This window comes from Adiantum capillus-veneris, chromosome 21, assembly GCF_014529385.1.
Source record: "Adiantum capillus-veneris isolate H3 chromosome 21, ASM1452938v2, whole genome shotgun sequence".
Taxonomy (NCBI): domain Eukaryota; kingdom Viridiplantae; phylum Streptophyta; class Polypodiopsida; order Polypodiales; family Pteridaceae; genus Adiantum; species Adiantum capillus-veneris.
Window position 1 is genome coordinate 133,058,339 of NC_140951.1, and position 13,393 is coordinate 133,071,731.

Below are 13,393 nucleotides of genomic sequence, written 5' to 3' on the forward strand. Positions count from 1 at the left end.
TATAGCGACGTTTTCATTTCGACGCTTTTAGCGATGCCAGAGGATTAAAAAATCGATTGTAGTTTTGTCGCTACAGTCATCACAAGTGCTCATAACCTCTTGTAGTGAAAGTTCATAGGCCATTTCCATTACAATCGGCAGCTCAATCACAGAGAGAAAAATTGAAATAGCTCTCACCCGTCTGTACTTGGAGTCTTTTAAAATTTTCAAAAAGAAAAATCCTAAAAAGTAAAAAAGGTGTCTCAATTGAGCCTAGATTATTATACCTCTGCTTGACCTTGAGCAATTTAAAATGCATGATTAAGTTGACAATGGTATGAAATCTTGGTCTTGAAAAAAAAAGGGAATAAAATATCACCCACCCCTCTCCCTTGCACGAGCTTGAGATCGTGTCTTATCTAACCTTCAATTAATTAACAATTCAAAACTACCAACCAACAGGAGCACAAAGACAAGAAAGTTATGTTAGATCCAAAACTGCAAACTAAAAGGAGCACGAAGTTATGTTAAATTCTTTTCTGACTCAAAGTGGATTCATCTTCTTGCAAGGATTGTCCAATCAAAATCTAAGTTGAAATTATTGCCATTTTTTTCATAAATGATGGAGATGTTAAGAGTCTTTGTAGACACTTAGTTGAGGGAACCCACTGCCACTTAGCCACTATAATTATTTTGACCCAAGTGAGTGCTTGCATTCTTTACAATCGACCTTTCTTTTAAAACTGAGACATATATGGCTCTAGCTATACATCCTAGCAGCATTCACTTAGAGTTAGAGGCCTAGGCAGACCCCACACATAATGTTGTCATGATTAGCTTTTGACAATTGATTAACTATGCATGTTAACCTAGAGAGGCTACTCATAAAGGAGTTAAAAGTGCCTTTTCATGATGACAATCTCTTTTTGTTATGTGTGCTAGATGATTCATGAGGGAAAGAGCTAATCATTTGTGTGCGTTCATTGGACAATGCCATTTTCTTATTCTCCTTTGTTGCTTTCTATTTAAAATTTGACTACATGAGTCTATGAGGAGCATGAGCATTGAAATTAATTTGTGCATTTCCTTGTAATGATTTGAACATGTTTTCATGAAATGCATAGATGTTGCAAGATTTTTGAGGGTTGTAATCAATTCACTGCTTTCTTTAAATGCAAAATTTTGTTCATAGGACTTAAATCTAAGCTGTTGGCCAAAGGTACCAGATCAAGTTTTGATTAACTTGGGGTAATGAAAATTCACTTCCTCATAAGCTCTCTTTTGCTTTTGCTATGTATGTACAAATTTGCTACATGAGAGAAAATATGCAAGCATCCATTGTGTGCTATGATTCCGAGAGGATTCCAATGCATAAATAATCTTCATTGCATAAAACATTTGGCTTATGCATGGTTTAGTGCTTGGCTTAAATGCAAGTTCTCTTTGCACTACATGCAAAATTCTTTTTGGCATGCATTGTGTGCTATGCTTATATGAGGATTGCAATGCATAAATGAATTTCATTGCATAGAATATTTGGCTTATGCATGGTTTAATGCTTGGCTTAAATGCAAGTTTATCTTTGCACTACATGAAAAATTCTTTTTGGCATGCATTTGGGCTTCACTTTAGAGAACTATCATCATTGACAATGCATTGAGGCTTGCTTGGGACATTTTGTGCTTAGACTCAACATTGATTATTGCATTCTTGAATGCTTGATTTGAATGTCCAAATGCTTGATGATTCAATCTTTAAGTTGAAGGGTTGTTGGCACAATGGGATTAATCTCTCCATTTATCTATGGAGAGATTGGATTCAAGCTATATATTGCAATATTTGTCTATTAAGAGCCATTCACTTTCATTTCATCAAAAATTGTAGTCATCTCTAGCCGATCTTGAAGTGTAATTTCTCCTTTGAGCTAGTGATTCCCCAACTTTTGATTATGCATGAGAGACTTTAAAATTGCAAAATGTGCTTGTTTAGAAGCATTCTCTCTCTCATTTTTTGAGGTGTATGCATATATTCACTACCATAGAGGACCATGCGTGTAAACAAAGGCATTTTTTTCCTCATGGTTTTTTCCCTTTGGCAAATTTGGGTATATGAGACCCTAAATTTAGGTTTTCGAAAAAAGTTTTTTGTGTGTTGCTGCCATTCAAAGATGTCCCAATAGGTTTCTCATAGCAATTTATTTTGGTATCCATCTTTTCCTTGCATTGTATTGGCTTGGGCTACATATTGAGGTTTGGGCCGTTTTGTTTGGTGTAATACTTTGGAATTTTAGCATATTTATCACAATGAATTGCATAGTTTTTGTTTTTGTGGCTCCATTTTATTGGTTGATGGGCTTTTGACAGGTGTCTGTTTTGACTATTGATTTGTAATTTTAGGAGCCAAACTTCTTCTTTATTGTCAAAGTATCCCTAACACTACAAGAGGTTCCGTGCACTTGTGACGATTGTAGTGACAAAAATACACGAGAATATTTTCCCTCCGGCGTCGCTAAAATCGTCACTAAAAACTTCGCAAAGAGAACGTCGCTATATGCATCACTACAAGCTTCACTATAGGTATCGCTATATAGTGACGCATATAGCCACGCTTATAGCGACGCATATTGTTTCCAATTTAATGACGTTCATAAAGACGCTGCAGAACCTAAAATAGAGACGCATATAGCGACGCCCGATAATAAATTTTTTGGGTGGCAAGGCATTCATCAACCATATTGAACATAAAGTTTCCAAAATAAAGATGCAAAATTGACAAAAGTATTTTGATGAAAGTGAATGGACAAAAGCAATACATTGTACAAAATTATACACATCATAGGCAAACCTCAAACAAGGCTTGACAATTTTGGATCACGTGTGCTTTTACCTCCTTGTCACTCAATGCTAGGAGATTTTTTTCACCATTATCTCAACACTCCTAATGAGTGCACTCATCAATAATATATTATCCCCTAGTGCTATGATGCTTGAGTATTTTATTGATGATGTGTGGATTCCAGGACAAAATATAAGAAACATCAACAACTCAATTCCCCAACACAATGAAGATCTCTTAGACTTACCCAAAAGTCTCAAGTGTAGAATAAAATTCATTATTTGCTCTAACTACCATAATGAGGTTCTAAAAAAAGTATTCAATACTCCCAAAATATCCCAACATAACTGGCAAAAACTAGTCTCCAACTATGTGCTGAAAGAAAATAAAGGTTGACTATTTTCTTGGTTCAATGAATTAGGCCCCAAAACAATTAAATATGGTTATGTTGGAAGTATTTTTAGAACATTAAAAAATTTCAAAGATCAAGAATTGAAAAGACCAAGTCAAAGAAAAAACCAACAAATGAACTTTTAGAAGGACATCTGAAACGAATGAATTAATATAGTGGGAAGTTCAAATTAGATCAGAATAGGTGCTCTTAATTAAGGTTCAGGAGAAGAAATAGGAGGAACACATGGTTCTTGTATTGCTTTGATGTTAAATTTGCAAGTAAGTTTAAATTCACACACACACACACACACACACTCACACACTCACACACACACACACACACACATATGTGCATTCTTCTACCGTTCTTACTATGCACACATTTTCAACAAGTAGGCATGCACACATGCACGTGAGTGCACCGCGCGCACACACACAGGCACACACACATGGAGCTAGCTAGAAGCATGCAAATCCATGGTCTCACAATGCACATATTTCTAATTGATCACACATACAAACACATACTTGAAAAGAGTGACCATTAAATTTATAGCAAGAGAAAGTAAGTATGCTCAAGTATAGATTAATGCAAGCAACACACATAAATATAATTAGTATGTAGGAAAAACATTAATGGTGAAGAAGAAGAAGAAGAAAAAGAGAGACACCATAGCCAAGCTATAAACTTACTTCTTCTCCAAAAGGTGAGGTCACAAATTATAGAGTGTCTTTTATACTTAGATTGTCCATAAGCATTGTCCAAAAAATTCAAGACTAAATGAGCACACTAATCACATAAGTAATCACTTAAAAGTCACTAATTGAGTTTCTTTTTAAAAATTAAACTCATCATGAGCCTGATCTACATTATATAACATTGAATTTGTCAAAATTCCATGAGAATTATTATTCACAAAGAGAATTTATAGACCACTTCCACACTTTTAACTCCAACCAACCAGCTTTAATGTTGTATCTTGAATCTAATGTGTGAAAATCATTACACTAGGTCCCCCCACTTAAAGTGTGCATATCCTTGAACACCATTGCAAAAGGATTGCCCGGATCAAGAAGATTATTGTTGTTGAGGAGTGGGATACCCATAAGGAATGTATTTTCTGATAGAGTTCTTATTTGATTTCCATTATTAGAGGAGATAAAACAGAAGTTGGTTGTGTTGTATAATCAATGTATAGTTGTTGTTGAAGAGCCACTCTGAAGTGCACTTTGTAATTTGTGCTCCGAATTAACACATTTCTTGAAGCTTGTTTAGATTTATTGGGGATGACAAATATTGGAATCTACATAGTTAATCAAAAGACCTAGATTAGGGTTTGAATATATAGATGAGCGAGAGAAAAACCCTAGTGGAAGTGCATTGACTACTATAAAATATATCTAAAAGAGTTGATTGTTGGCTAGCCACCTAAAATGATTGCGACTCAAAACAAGGAATATAGCCTTAAAACTTTTTGGACATTGAAGAGGCCATAAAGGTTAGACACGAGGAAATGGGGCCTTCAATGATGCAAGCTTTGGGATGAATAAATAGCTTTGTGATAGGATGAAAAGTTGAAATGTACATGGCGACATGCTAGTCAAGTTGTTTTGCAAAGTGGAGTGTATGGAAGCAACACAACAAAGAGTGTCAAATGCATATGTCCAACAATGAGCCATCTTTATGCATATACAAAATGCTGTGGAAAACACGTGCCATGTGAAATAGCTTAATGTTGGATACGTCAAACGGTAAGTGTAGCTATCCCAAGACCTAAAACAAGCTTGTAAGCTTCCTCCGCTTGTTACAAAAAAGGTTTTTGTTATCGATGAGTGCTCATCTCACAGTGTACTTGTGCATGAGTGTTGGACTCTAGATCAGTTAGATTTCAATGCTTATGCTCATCTATTTCTCCATGAACAAGTCACAAAACACTTACATAGTTCAACTCTTCTAGCTAATTAAGCATAAAGAATATTACATACAAACTTTAACACAAAGTTTATTAGACTTTAAAGCTTTGGTACTAACACTTTGCAATTTAACCCTTCACCGTACATGATTCTTTGCTACCAATCAAAGATGCCCCATAGATTTCTCATAGCAATATTATATAAAAAGACCACAATACTTAAAGCTTCCAACTCTTTGTGGCAAATGATGCCTTTCACAGTTCTTACTTGCCTCAATTGAGTGAACAAGGCAGGATAAGGAGTTCCAATATTAATAAGTACACATAACCTTTATGAGAAGAGGGTGGGAATCTTTGAAATGTTCTTGATAATTATCATAAATATATGTGTACAACTATTTGCATTGCCATTGTGAACAAATGGTCTTCTTCTCAATATGGAAATTTAAAGTTTTAATCATACCATAAAAACAGGTCTTCAACGCACTACAAAGGGGTGTACATTTAAACTTGAGATTTAGCTTTCATAATAAGAAGGTTTCATTGAATTGGGATGCTAAAAAATGATTCATCACAATATTAATGGCACTTACAAATCAGGGAGCATGTGTTATTTCATACCTGTGACATACCCTATGTGGTGCTTGCATTTGAAGAAGAGCAAGAACTTTACAAATGTGAATTTGCACCAAAATTTCATTTGAAATCATAAACCATGACTTTGTTTCACTGATGCAAAGGAAGGAAAAAATGGGCGAGTGAAGGTTATCCTAGTGTGCTAAGATTGGTGTGGAAAGAGGGATTTTTAATTTCTTATACAATGCGGAATCATTATTGATGATTTATGTGTCTTGCAAATCGGGTGAAATTGTACCACATATGGCTTGCACAACATATTTTTGATCAAATCTTTTTAGCTGCACCTGTTCATATCAAACAATGTGTAAGAACTTGTTCAAACCATGTGTAAGAGCTTATTCATGATACATACTGCGTAAGAACTTGTTTAGATCATGATACATACTGTGTAAGAACTTGTGTATGATACATACTGTGTAAGAAATTGTTTAGACCATGATATATAATGAGTAAAAACTTGTGAGAGCTTATTCATGATACATACTGTGTAAGAACTTGTTTAGATCATGTACTAATTCATTTGCAAGGCCAAATACATAACTTATGAATTTAAAAAAGCATGCACCCTCTAAAGATCACTTCCTTTCAAACAAGATGAAATGCTCAATTCTGGCCTTTTTAAACAATAAAATGCAACTCATGTCAGCCTATGAAATGAAGGGACCCACCCAAAAACTACAAACATAAAGATGCCTTCACACAAAAAGGTAGGTCCAATGTCTATAAGAAATAATATAAATATTTCAAAAATATGCCTAACTCTCTTCTTCTCTAAGCCTTGTTTTACAAAGCCAAAAACTAAAATGACAAACTAAAATATGCCTAGTAGTATGGACTAGTTTACAGCTTTCTTACACAAACATGCCAACTTAAATGTCTATAAATAAAAACTATGCAATGTGGAATATCCAATTGTGATTATGTCTACTCTTGCATCGGTACTCTCATAGCATACTCCATTTCAATCTCATTTTGCAAAGTAGAGTCACGCAAACAATGAAAGAAAACATATAAGGCCATGTAATAAGAGTGACTGCTTTGGCTCGGATTGTGAGTAGAGCTTGTGACGTATTTTTTTTGGTCATCTCTAATATAATATCACTCATAAATGTGAGTTTTAAATGGTCATTTGTATGGTCAAGGGTGGCTCCCTATAAAGCCAATTGATGTCATGGCTCTGGTTAAGCAGAACTACCAAATGTTAATATATCAACTCACAAATGTGAGTATTTCCAAAAGAAAAGAAAAGATGAAAAGGGTCATTTGAAACCTTTGATGCGATCAAATCCAATGTGAGCATTTGGTTGCTTGATACATCCATTTGATCAATGACCAATCCTAGATCCTCTAGCGTAGATAATAGGCTAGATAATAATCCTTTTCTCTGTTTACATTGAACATGGATATGCAATTTGGAGTCTTTGGTAGGCTCCACCTTGACCAAACCAAGTTCAGAGTCCTAGAAAAAACAAAAAGTACATGCTTAGGTCTCTCTCTCTCTCTCTCTCTCTCTCTCTCTCTCTCTCACACACACACACACACACACACACACACACACACACACACACACACACACACACACAATACACACACACACACACACACACACACACACACACACACACACACAATTTTCATATATGATATAACTTTGTGTATGGATTTTGGCACAATTGATTGAGTGTTGCCGAAATTAGACCACATGGAGTTTGATTTTCTCATGAATATTTTCCTAATTCCACCCAATTGAAGAGTATTGTCTTATAAAGCCAATAATATGAACAAATTGCAAAACTATAGAGTTTCATCAAATGACTTTATAAAGAATTAAAATTATCTTGGCCATACATATGGACATAAATTCTCTTGTCCATACATACCTTTTGAGTCACGAAGGCCTGCTAAAGATAAGACCCATTATTAGGGGATGAGAGTTATGGGGAGCAGATATGAATACTAGAGTGCTTACAATCACAAGTTATGTTTTTGTATTTTAATAAAAAAAATATTGTCCATTATACACACATAATCACAAATGGCTTGTATGTTACGAAGGCCTCCACTAATTAAACATCAAATTGAAAGGTTGGCATTGGCATTTCTTAAACAAAATAAAAATGGACAAGACGTAAAACAAATAAAGGGATCCATTCCCAAATTAAAACAATATTTTTAAAAATGTTTTCATTGAAAAAGGTAGGTCTAATAGCTATAAGATATAATAAAATGAAAAATTCGATAATTCTCACATTTAGTGAAAAAAATAAATGTAATAAAAACAATAAGGGGACCCATTGCCAAATCAAAACAAAAAGAAGTTAACGTTTTCATAGAAAAAGGTAGATGTAATAGGATATAATAAAATTAAAAAGAGTGATAATTATTAAATTCTAAACATAAATATATGTAATAAAAGAAATAAAATAAAAAATATTTTTAAAATCTAAACAAAAGAATATTTTAATGTTTTTTGTAAGAAAAATATATTAAATAAGCATTAAAAAATAAAAGAAAAATTTACTGAGACGAATGTTTTTGAAGTCCATAAAGGTAAGTACCCTTTATCAATTCCTCACATCATGGGATCAAACTTGCTCTATCTACTCTCATTAGATCAAATATTCTTCGTAGATTCCACTTTAACTTAGCAATTCAAACTCAACAGGTCTCAAATAAGCACCACGTAGTGGGCGACCTTGACCTTACAACTCACCAAGTGAGAGAGAAATCTTCAAGCTGAGCCACTCGACATGCGAGCTATTTGCTGCGTGCAATGCGAGCAGAAAAGGCAATCTTCTTCTCCTAGCTTTGTGATGTAGCCTCTCTTGCCAACCCTCAAGTCACTCTCCCGTCTCCAACTGGCTGATTGCCCACTATTGTCGACCTCCCTCTAACTTTAATTTTTTCATATGACAAAGAGATATCTCATTTATATTCTTACTAAACGAATCAATCCAAAATGGTATGCACATATTTCTCTCTTTTATTTTTTGAGGTCTTTTTCAAGCATAACCAAAAAGTATATTAGGCTTTGGAAGTCTTTCTTGTCCTCAAAGTGATGAAGGAGCTTGACAATTTAGTGATGCCAATCTGTGATTCGGAGTTTGACTGGAATGCCTGGAAATGGCCCGGAAGCAGTCTCTTATGGAAACCCCATCCTAAAAGCTTTTATCAGACAATATTGATGCATAAGAAGAATTGGTCTAGTCCCCCTTAACAAGCTATGGAAAAAGCAATGGCCGGAGGAGAGGTGAGAGCAAGTAATGGAGCACATATGGAAGCCAAAGGTTCTACAACACATGAAGGTCTTTCTATGGAAGGTAATTTGCGGTGCTCTACCGACGGGGGTGAAGATTCAGGAGAGAGGGATTGGGTCAGATCGATGCTTGGGGTGCAAGATGGCTAGTGAATATCTGGCCCACCTATTCATGAACTGCTCAACTATTAAAGGCCTCGCAGGGAAAATATGCAAGTGGGTCTAAAGAACATGGAAAAGTAGTTTCTTCAAGACTGATCTATTCCTTGGAGGCAAGAATTCAAGAAGTCCTGCCCTCCTCGTCAGCACTCAAATCGTCAGATACTTCTTCTTACATAATGTACGACAGACAAGGAACCGTCGTGTGTTAAAGGAGGTTTTGAGGTGGCAAGCTTCGCAGAAATTACTCAAGAAAGCAAAGTGCTAATATGGATGCACGGGCGCAAGCAACACTCAGAGGATTAATCTAGGACTACTTGTGCCTTATTGTCAGCAGATGGAATGCCTAGGACGAGGGGAAATCTTGGCCATCAGTCAATAAAAGATCTCATAAGGACAAGTTTATGGACCTTGTGTATCGAGGAGGAGGCGACGGGTTGGTGGGGGTGGATGCCGTGATAGCCGATGTAATTATAGTCCCTGGAGAATGTCATGGCTCAACAAGAGCATGACAAGACCTTGTAATTTTTTGGGCTGTTCAATATAATTCACTCACAATGGTGAGTTTTGCTATAAAAAAAAAAAAGTAAATGTAGACTTAAGAGAATAGCATTTGAAAGGCTTAACGCTTTTAAAACTTTAAGGACACTTGTCAAGCAAAGGAAATTTGTGCAACCTTCACCCTTAGGGTGCTAAGGCCTTTAGAAGCTTAGAAGGCCAATAAAAAGGCAAGGGGATCAAAATAGAGAATAGGATGAGAGATTGCATTAGTAAAGGCCAAGCTGCCATTTATAATAGTAAAAGCCAAGGGTGCCAAAGTTGCATTTGTAATAGTAAAAGGAAAGGGTGCCAAGAATTGGTTAGATATTAAGGGGCTTGCATGCTATCGTGGAAAGCAGCAAATCACTCACAAAGGGTTATAATCAACGCATACGAAGTCGACCGGAGACTGCATCTCTACCACTGCACTACTTGCTTGCAGGAGGCGTTCTGCGTTGAAACAACACCGCGTGAGCAGTTGTGCCGGTTACCTCCACTTCCTACACGGAGCAAGCACCCGGATACCAAACCATCCGGTTAAATTCCGAGCCCTCAGTGCCAGGTGGCACAAGTGAAAACCCTGCGATTCCTTTGATAAGAATCTTGAACGCTGCTCGCTAGTGCCATGTGATCATACCGAACGGTTGGCAGCGTCAAATATCGGTCTATAGTTGTCCTCGTGGCAAGGCGGCATGCACAAGTAGCAACCGATCGGAAGGTTTTGATGAAATGGTCAACGCACGTACTACTCCCCAAAAAGTGCACTCACAGGCAGGTATACCCACCGAGACCCAAACAACCATAGCCCAATAAATCCATTGGCAAAACATGAGAGGGAGACGAGATGAGAGGTTCGTGCACACATAGCAAGGAGAGATAATTCCCAAGGCGCTTATGGTGAAAAAATAATTAGAAGAAAAAAGAAATAATCATTGGAGAAACTAAAGGTACTGTGGTACTTGGTTGATGATAGTGTTGACATACCATATAAGAGGCACTTCCCTGATTAGAGCAGAAGTGCGCAGAAGTCTCTAATTGGTGGATGGATTCATGGAGATTTCGTATCTCTAGCTTCATGTGGTCCAAGTAGTCCAATGCATGAGTGATCAAACATGGGGGTGACCTCTCAGCTGCGGCCTCAGCCACGCCCTGGTGGATGAGATCAAGGGTGAGGCAATGCAGTATCCTCTCTCTCTCTCTCTCTCTCTCTCTCTCACACACACACACACACACACACACACACACACACACAGAGAGCTGGGGGTGACTTGCTTATATCATACCTTGGTGGGCTGCGGTGGGATGAGCTCTCTCAACGACTGCAGCTGAGCATAGAGGGGGGCAGTGGAGGGATCAATATTAATGGGTGATGAGCTGGGAGAAGTATAATTAGAGGTAGCGGCGGCCTCGCCAAGGAGTAAGATCGCCTGAGGGGAGAGCTGGCCGTGATGGGTTTTGGAGATCCTCTTGCGCAGGCGATGCAAGTGGCTGTGCAACGACACATGAGAAGCTGCAATATGATCATATATAATCTGCTGGCGAGGAAGAGCCATGTCGTCGCTGGCGCGGATCGCGTTGCAATCCATGATCCGCTCCTCGTCCTCCTCTTCACTGCAAGCACTAATTCCTTGTGTAATATCCTCATGATGCTGTTCATTCATGGAGAGTGTAGTCACAGCCATGCATGCAAGCACAAGCTGTTAATTGCAAGAAGAAATGAGAAATTACAGAAGAGACTTAGTGAACACACAGAGGTCCCCACCCCCCCCTCTCTCTCTCTCTCTCTCTCAAATTATTGGATCTTACTTCTAGCAAGTGTGGCGCAGAGGAGTGAGTATGTGTGTGTGTATTGTGTAGCAGGGGAGTAATATATCATATATCATCTGTGTGTACTCTATATCTTGACGTTGAGGATAAGATTCGTTCACCTGTCTTTCGCTTACGTCATGCCAATGGTTAACAATGAAAGTAGAACGAGAGGAGTGAGCGCCGCAGTCGGCAGAAGAGCAGTCCAAAGCTGGGCTGGTGTAAAGAGACCTTTTTCGCGTAGCCTGATGTCACGCCGATGCTCTAGTTACGTCTAGCAGCTAGCAGCAGCGGGCTGCGGCTACAATGCATGGTAGGCTTCAATTGGTACTGCGAGGCAAGTTCTGTGAGCTGTGTATGTACGTATCAGTCTATAGTTGTCGTACGTGCGTGCATGCCTGTCGTGAAAGGAGGGAGAGAGAGAGAGAGAAAGAGAGAGAGAGAACTGTGGTCGACCGCCGAGTCGCCGACTTCTAAAGGCTGAGAGTCAGACTCCTGACTCCTGAGAGAGAGAGAGAGAGAGAGAGAGGTGTGTACGTGCGTGCGTGTCTGGAGTCCGGACTCCGGAGCCGTGGCCTGTATTGTGCGAATGCGCATGTTTTGTGTATGTACCTGTGCGTTGGGGCAATGGTCACACTCGGGAGTGCCTGTGTGCATGCACCTGGTGGCCGGGGAAGAGACAGAGAGAGCGCACCTAGAGCTAATGGAAAAGTGAGCGTGGCACATGCTCGGGTTGCTTGCTCCTCGCTCGAGTCTCGACTTTCATTCCGTCGCTTGCCTTGCTTGCGACCTCACGAGCATAGCGTGATTTTGACACATCACTCATAAGCATCTCGTTCTCTGTTGTAATTGGAAAGTAACTTTGGCTCATTCTTGTAAAGCATTCTCTTTAGCTTTAGCTTGGTAGTAGGTGCATTGGTGTCCATATCTAGTAATGGGCCTTGGCTGATGCTGAATTGGAACAAAGGTTCTAAGGTGCCTTTCACACGACTTTGCATTTGTAGAACCAACTCCCCTCCCCCTCCCCCACCCCAATATTTGACGTAGTGAGATGAAGGGACCTATGGCCAGGGAGTGATCCATGTGACATTTGAGTTTGGTTACAAAAATAATAAGAGAAAATTACCAAAATACCCCCGATAGTTTGTCATAAATTCCCAAAATGCCCTTCAAATTTTCCAAAATTCCCAAAATACCCCTGGTTGTGAGAGTAAATTTCTCGAAAAATAATTTTTTTTGTAGGACTTCACAAGAAGAGTGATTGTCTATCGTACAAGATGCTAAAACTACAATTTGAGTTGGCTACGTAGGCTTTGGAGATGAATCGCTTCATTATTTTCAGACATAATTGCCTTAAATGGTGACAAAATAAAATGGTGAGCACTCAAAAACGGATCTCAATTGTCAAATACGAATGAAGATTAGAAAATCTTGAACAATCCAACCAAAATAGATACAAGGGTATTTTGGGAATTTTTGAAATTTGAGGGGTATTTTGGGAATTTTCTCAAATTAGAGGGGTATTTTGGTAATTTTCCCAAATAATAATCTCCTCGCAACGCTTCATGATAGATTCAAGGCCCCAACCTTTTACCTTCCAAGGCGCCCACCTTAACCACTCTCCCTAGCGTGACTTGTTGAAGGTAAATGCTTGCAGATAGTAATACTTCTAGCCCCCCATGTTGCCATGATTGAACGTCGAAGATTTTCTCAAAATTTTGCGTTCGTCCCTAGCCATTGATCCCTTGAGTTGAACCGCGTGTCACTTATTGATGAGCCCCCCCTCCCCGATGGCAAAACACTCCCTTTAACGAGCGACTAAAATAAAGGGTTCTTCATTCTGCGGCTCCTATGTGTGCAACAAATTAAATAG

The 13,393-nt window shown here is 38.4% G+C and overlaps 1 protein-coding gene across 2 annotated transcripts; it reads right to left on the minus strand.

The window, feature by feature from the left end:
- Positions 1-5,794: 5,794 nt before the first annotated feature.
- LOC147431757 (uncharacterized) lies at positions 5,795-11,566 on the minus strand. 2 transcript variants are annotated; one of them, XM_086494258.1, is made up of 4 exons: positions 10,998-11,563; positions 10,699-10,863; positions 7,030-7,218; positions 5,795-6,043 (listed from the first exon to the last, which is right to left on the minus strand). In XM_086494258.1, the coding sequence occupies exons 1-4, from the start codon at positions 11,394-11,396 to the stop codon at positions 5,963-5,965; spliced, it is 834 nt and encodes a 277-aa protein (XP_086350384.1). In that variant the 5' UTR covers positions 11,397-11,563; the 3' UTR covers positions 5,795-5,962. The 2 variants fall into 2 exon arrangements, with proteins under 2 accessions (XP_086350384.1, XP_086350385.1); XM_086494259.1 differs by lacking the exon at positions 10,699-10,863 and having other exon boundaries at positions 10,998-11,566.
- Positions 11,567-13,393: the final 1,827 nt, after the last annotated feature.

Coding starts and splice junctions, on each gene's coding strand:
- LOC147431757 (XM_086494258.1), bottom strand. CDS start 11,396: ATGGCTGTGACTACACTCTCCATGAATGAACAGCATCATGAGGATATT. Junction 10,864..10,997: donor TCCCACCGCAGCCCACCAAG/GTATGATATAAG, acceptor CTCATCCACCAG/GGCGTGGCTGAGGCCGCAGC. Junction 6,044..7,029: donor TGGATTTGATCGCATCAAAG/GTTTCAAATGAC, acceptor TGATATGAACAG/GTGCAGCTAAAAAGATTTGA.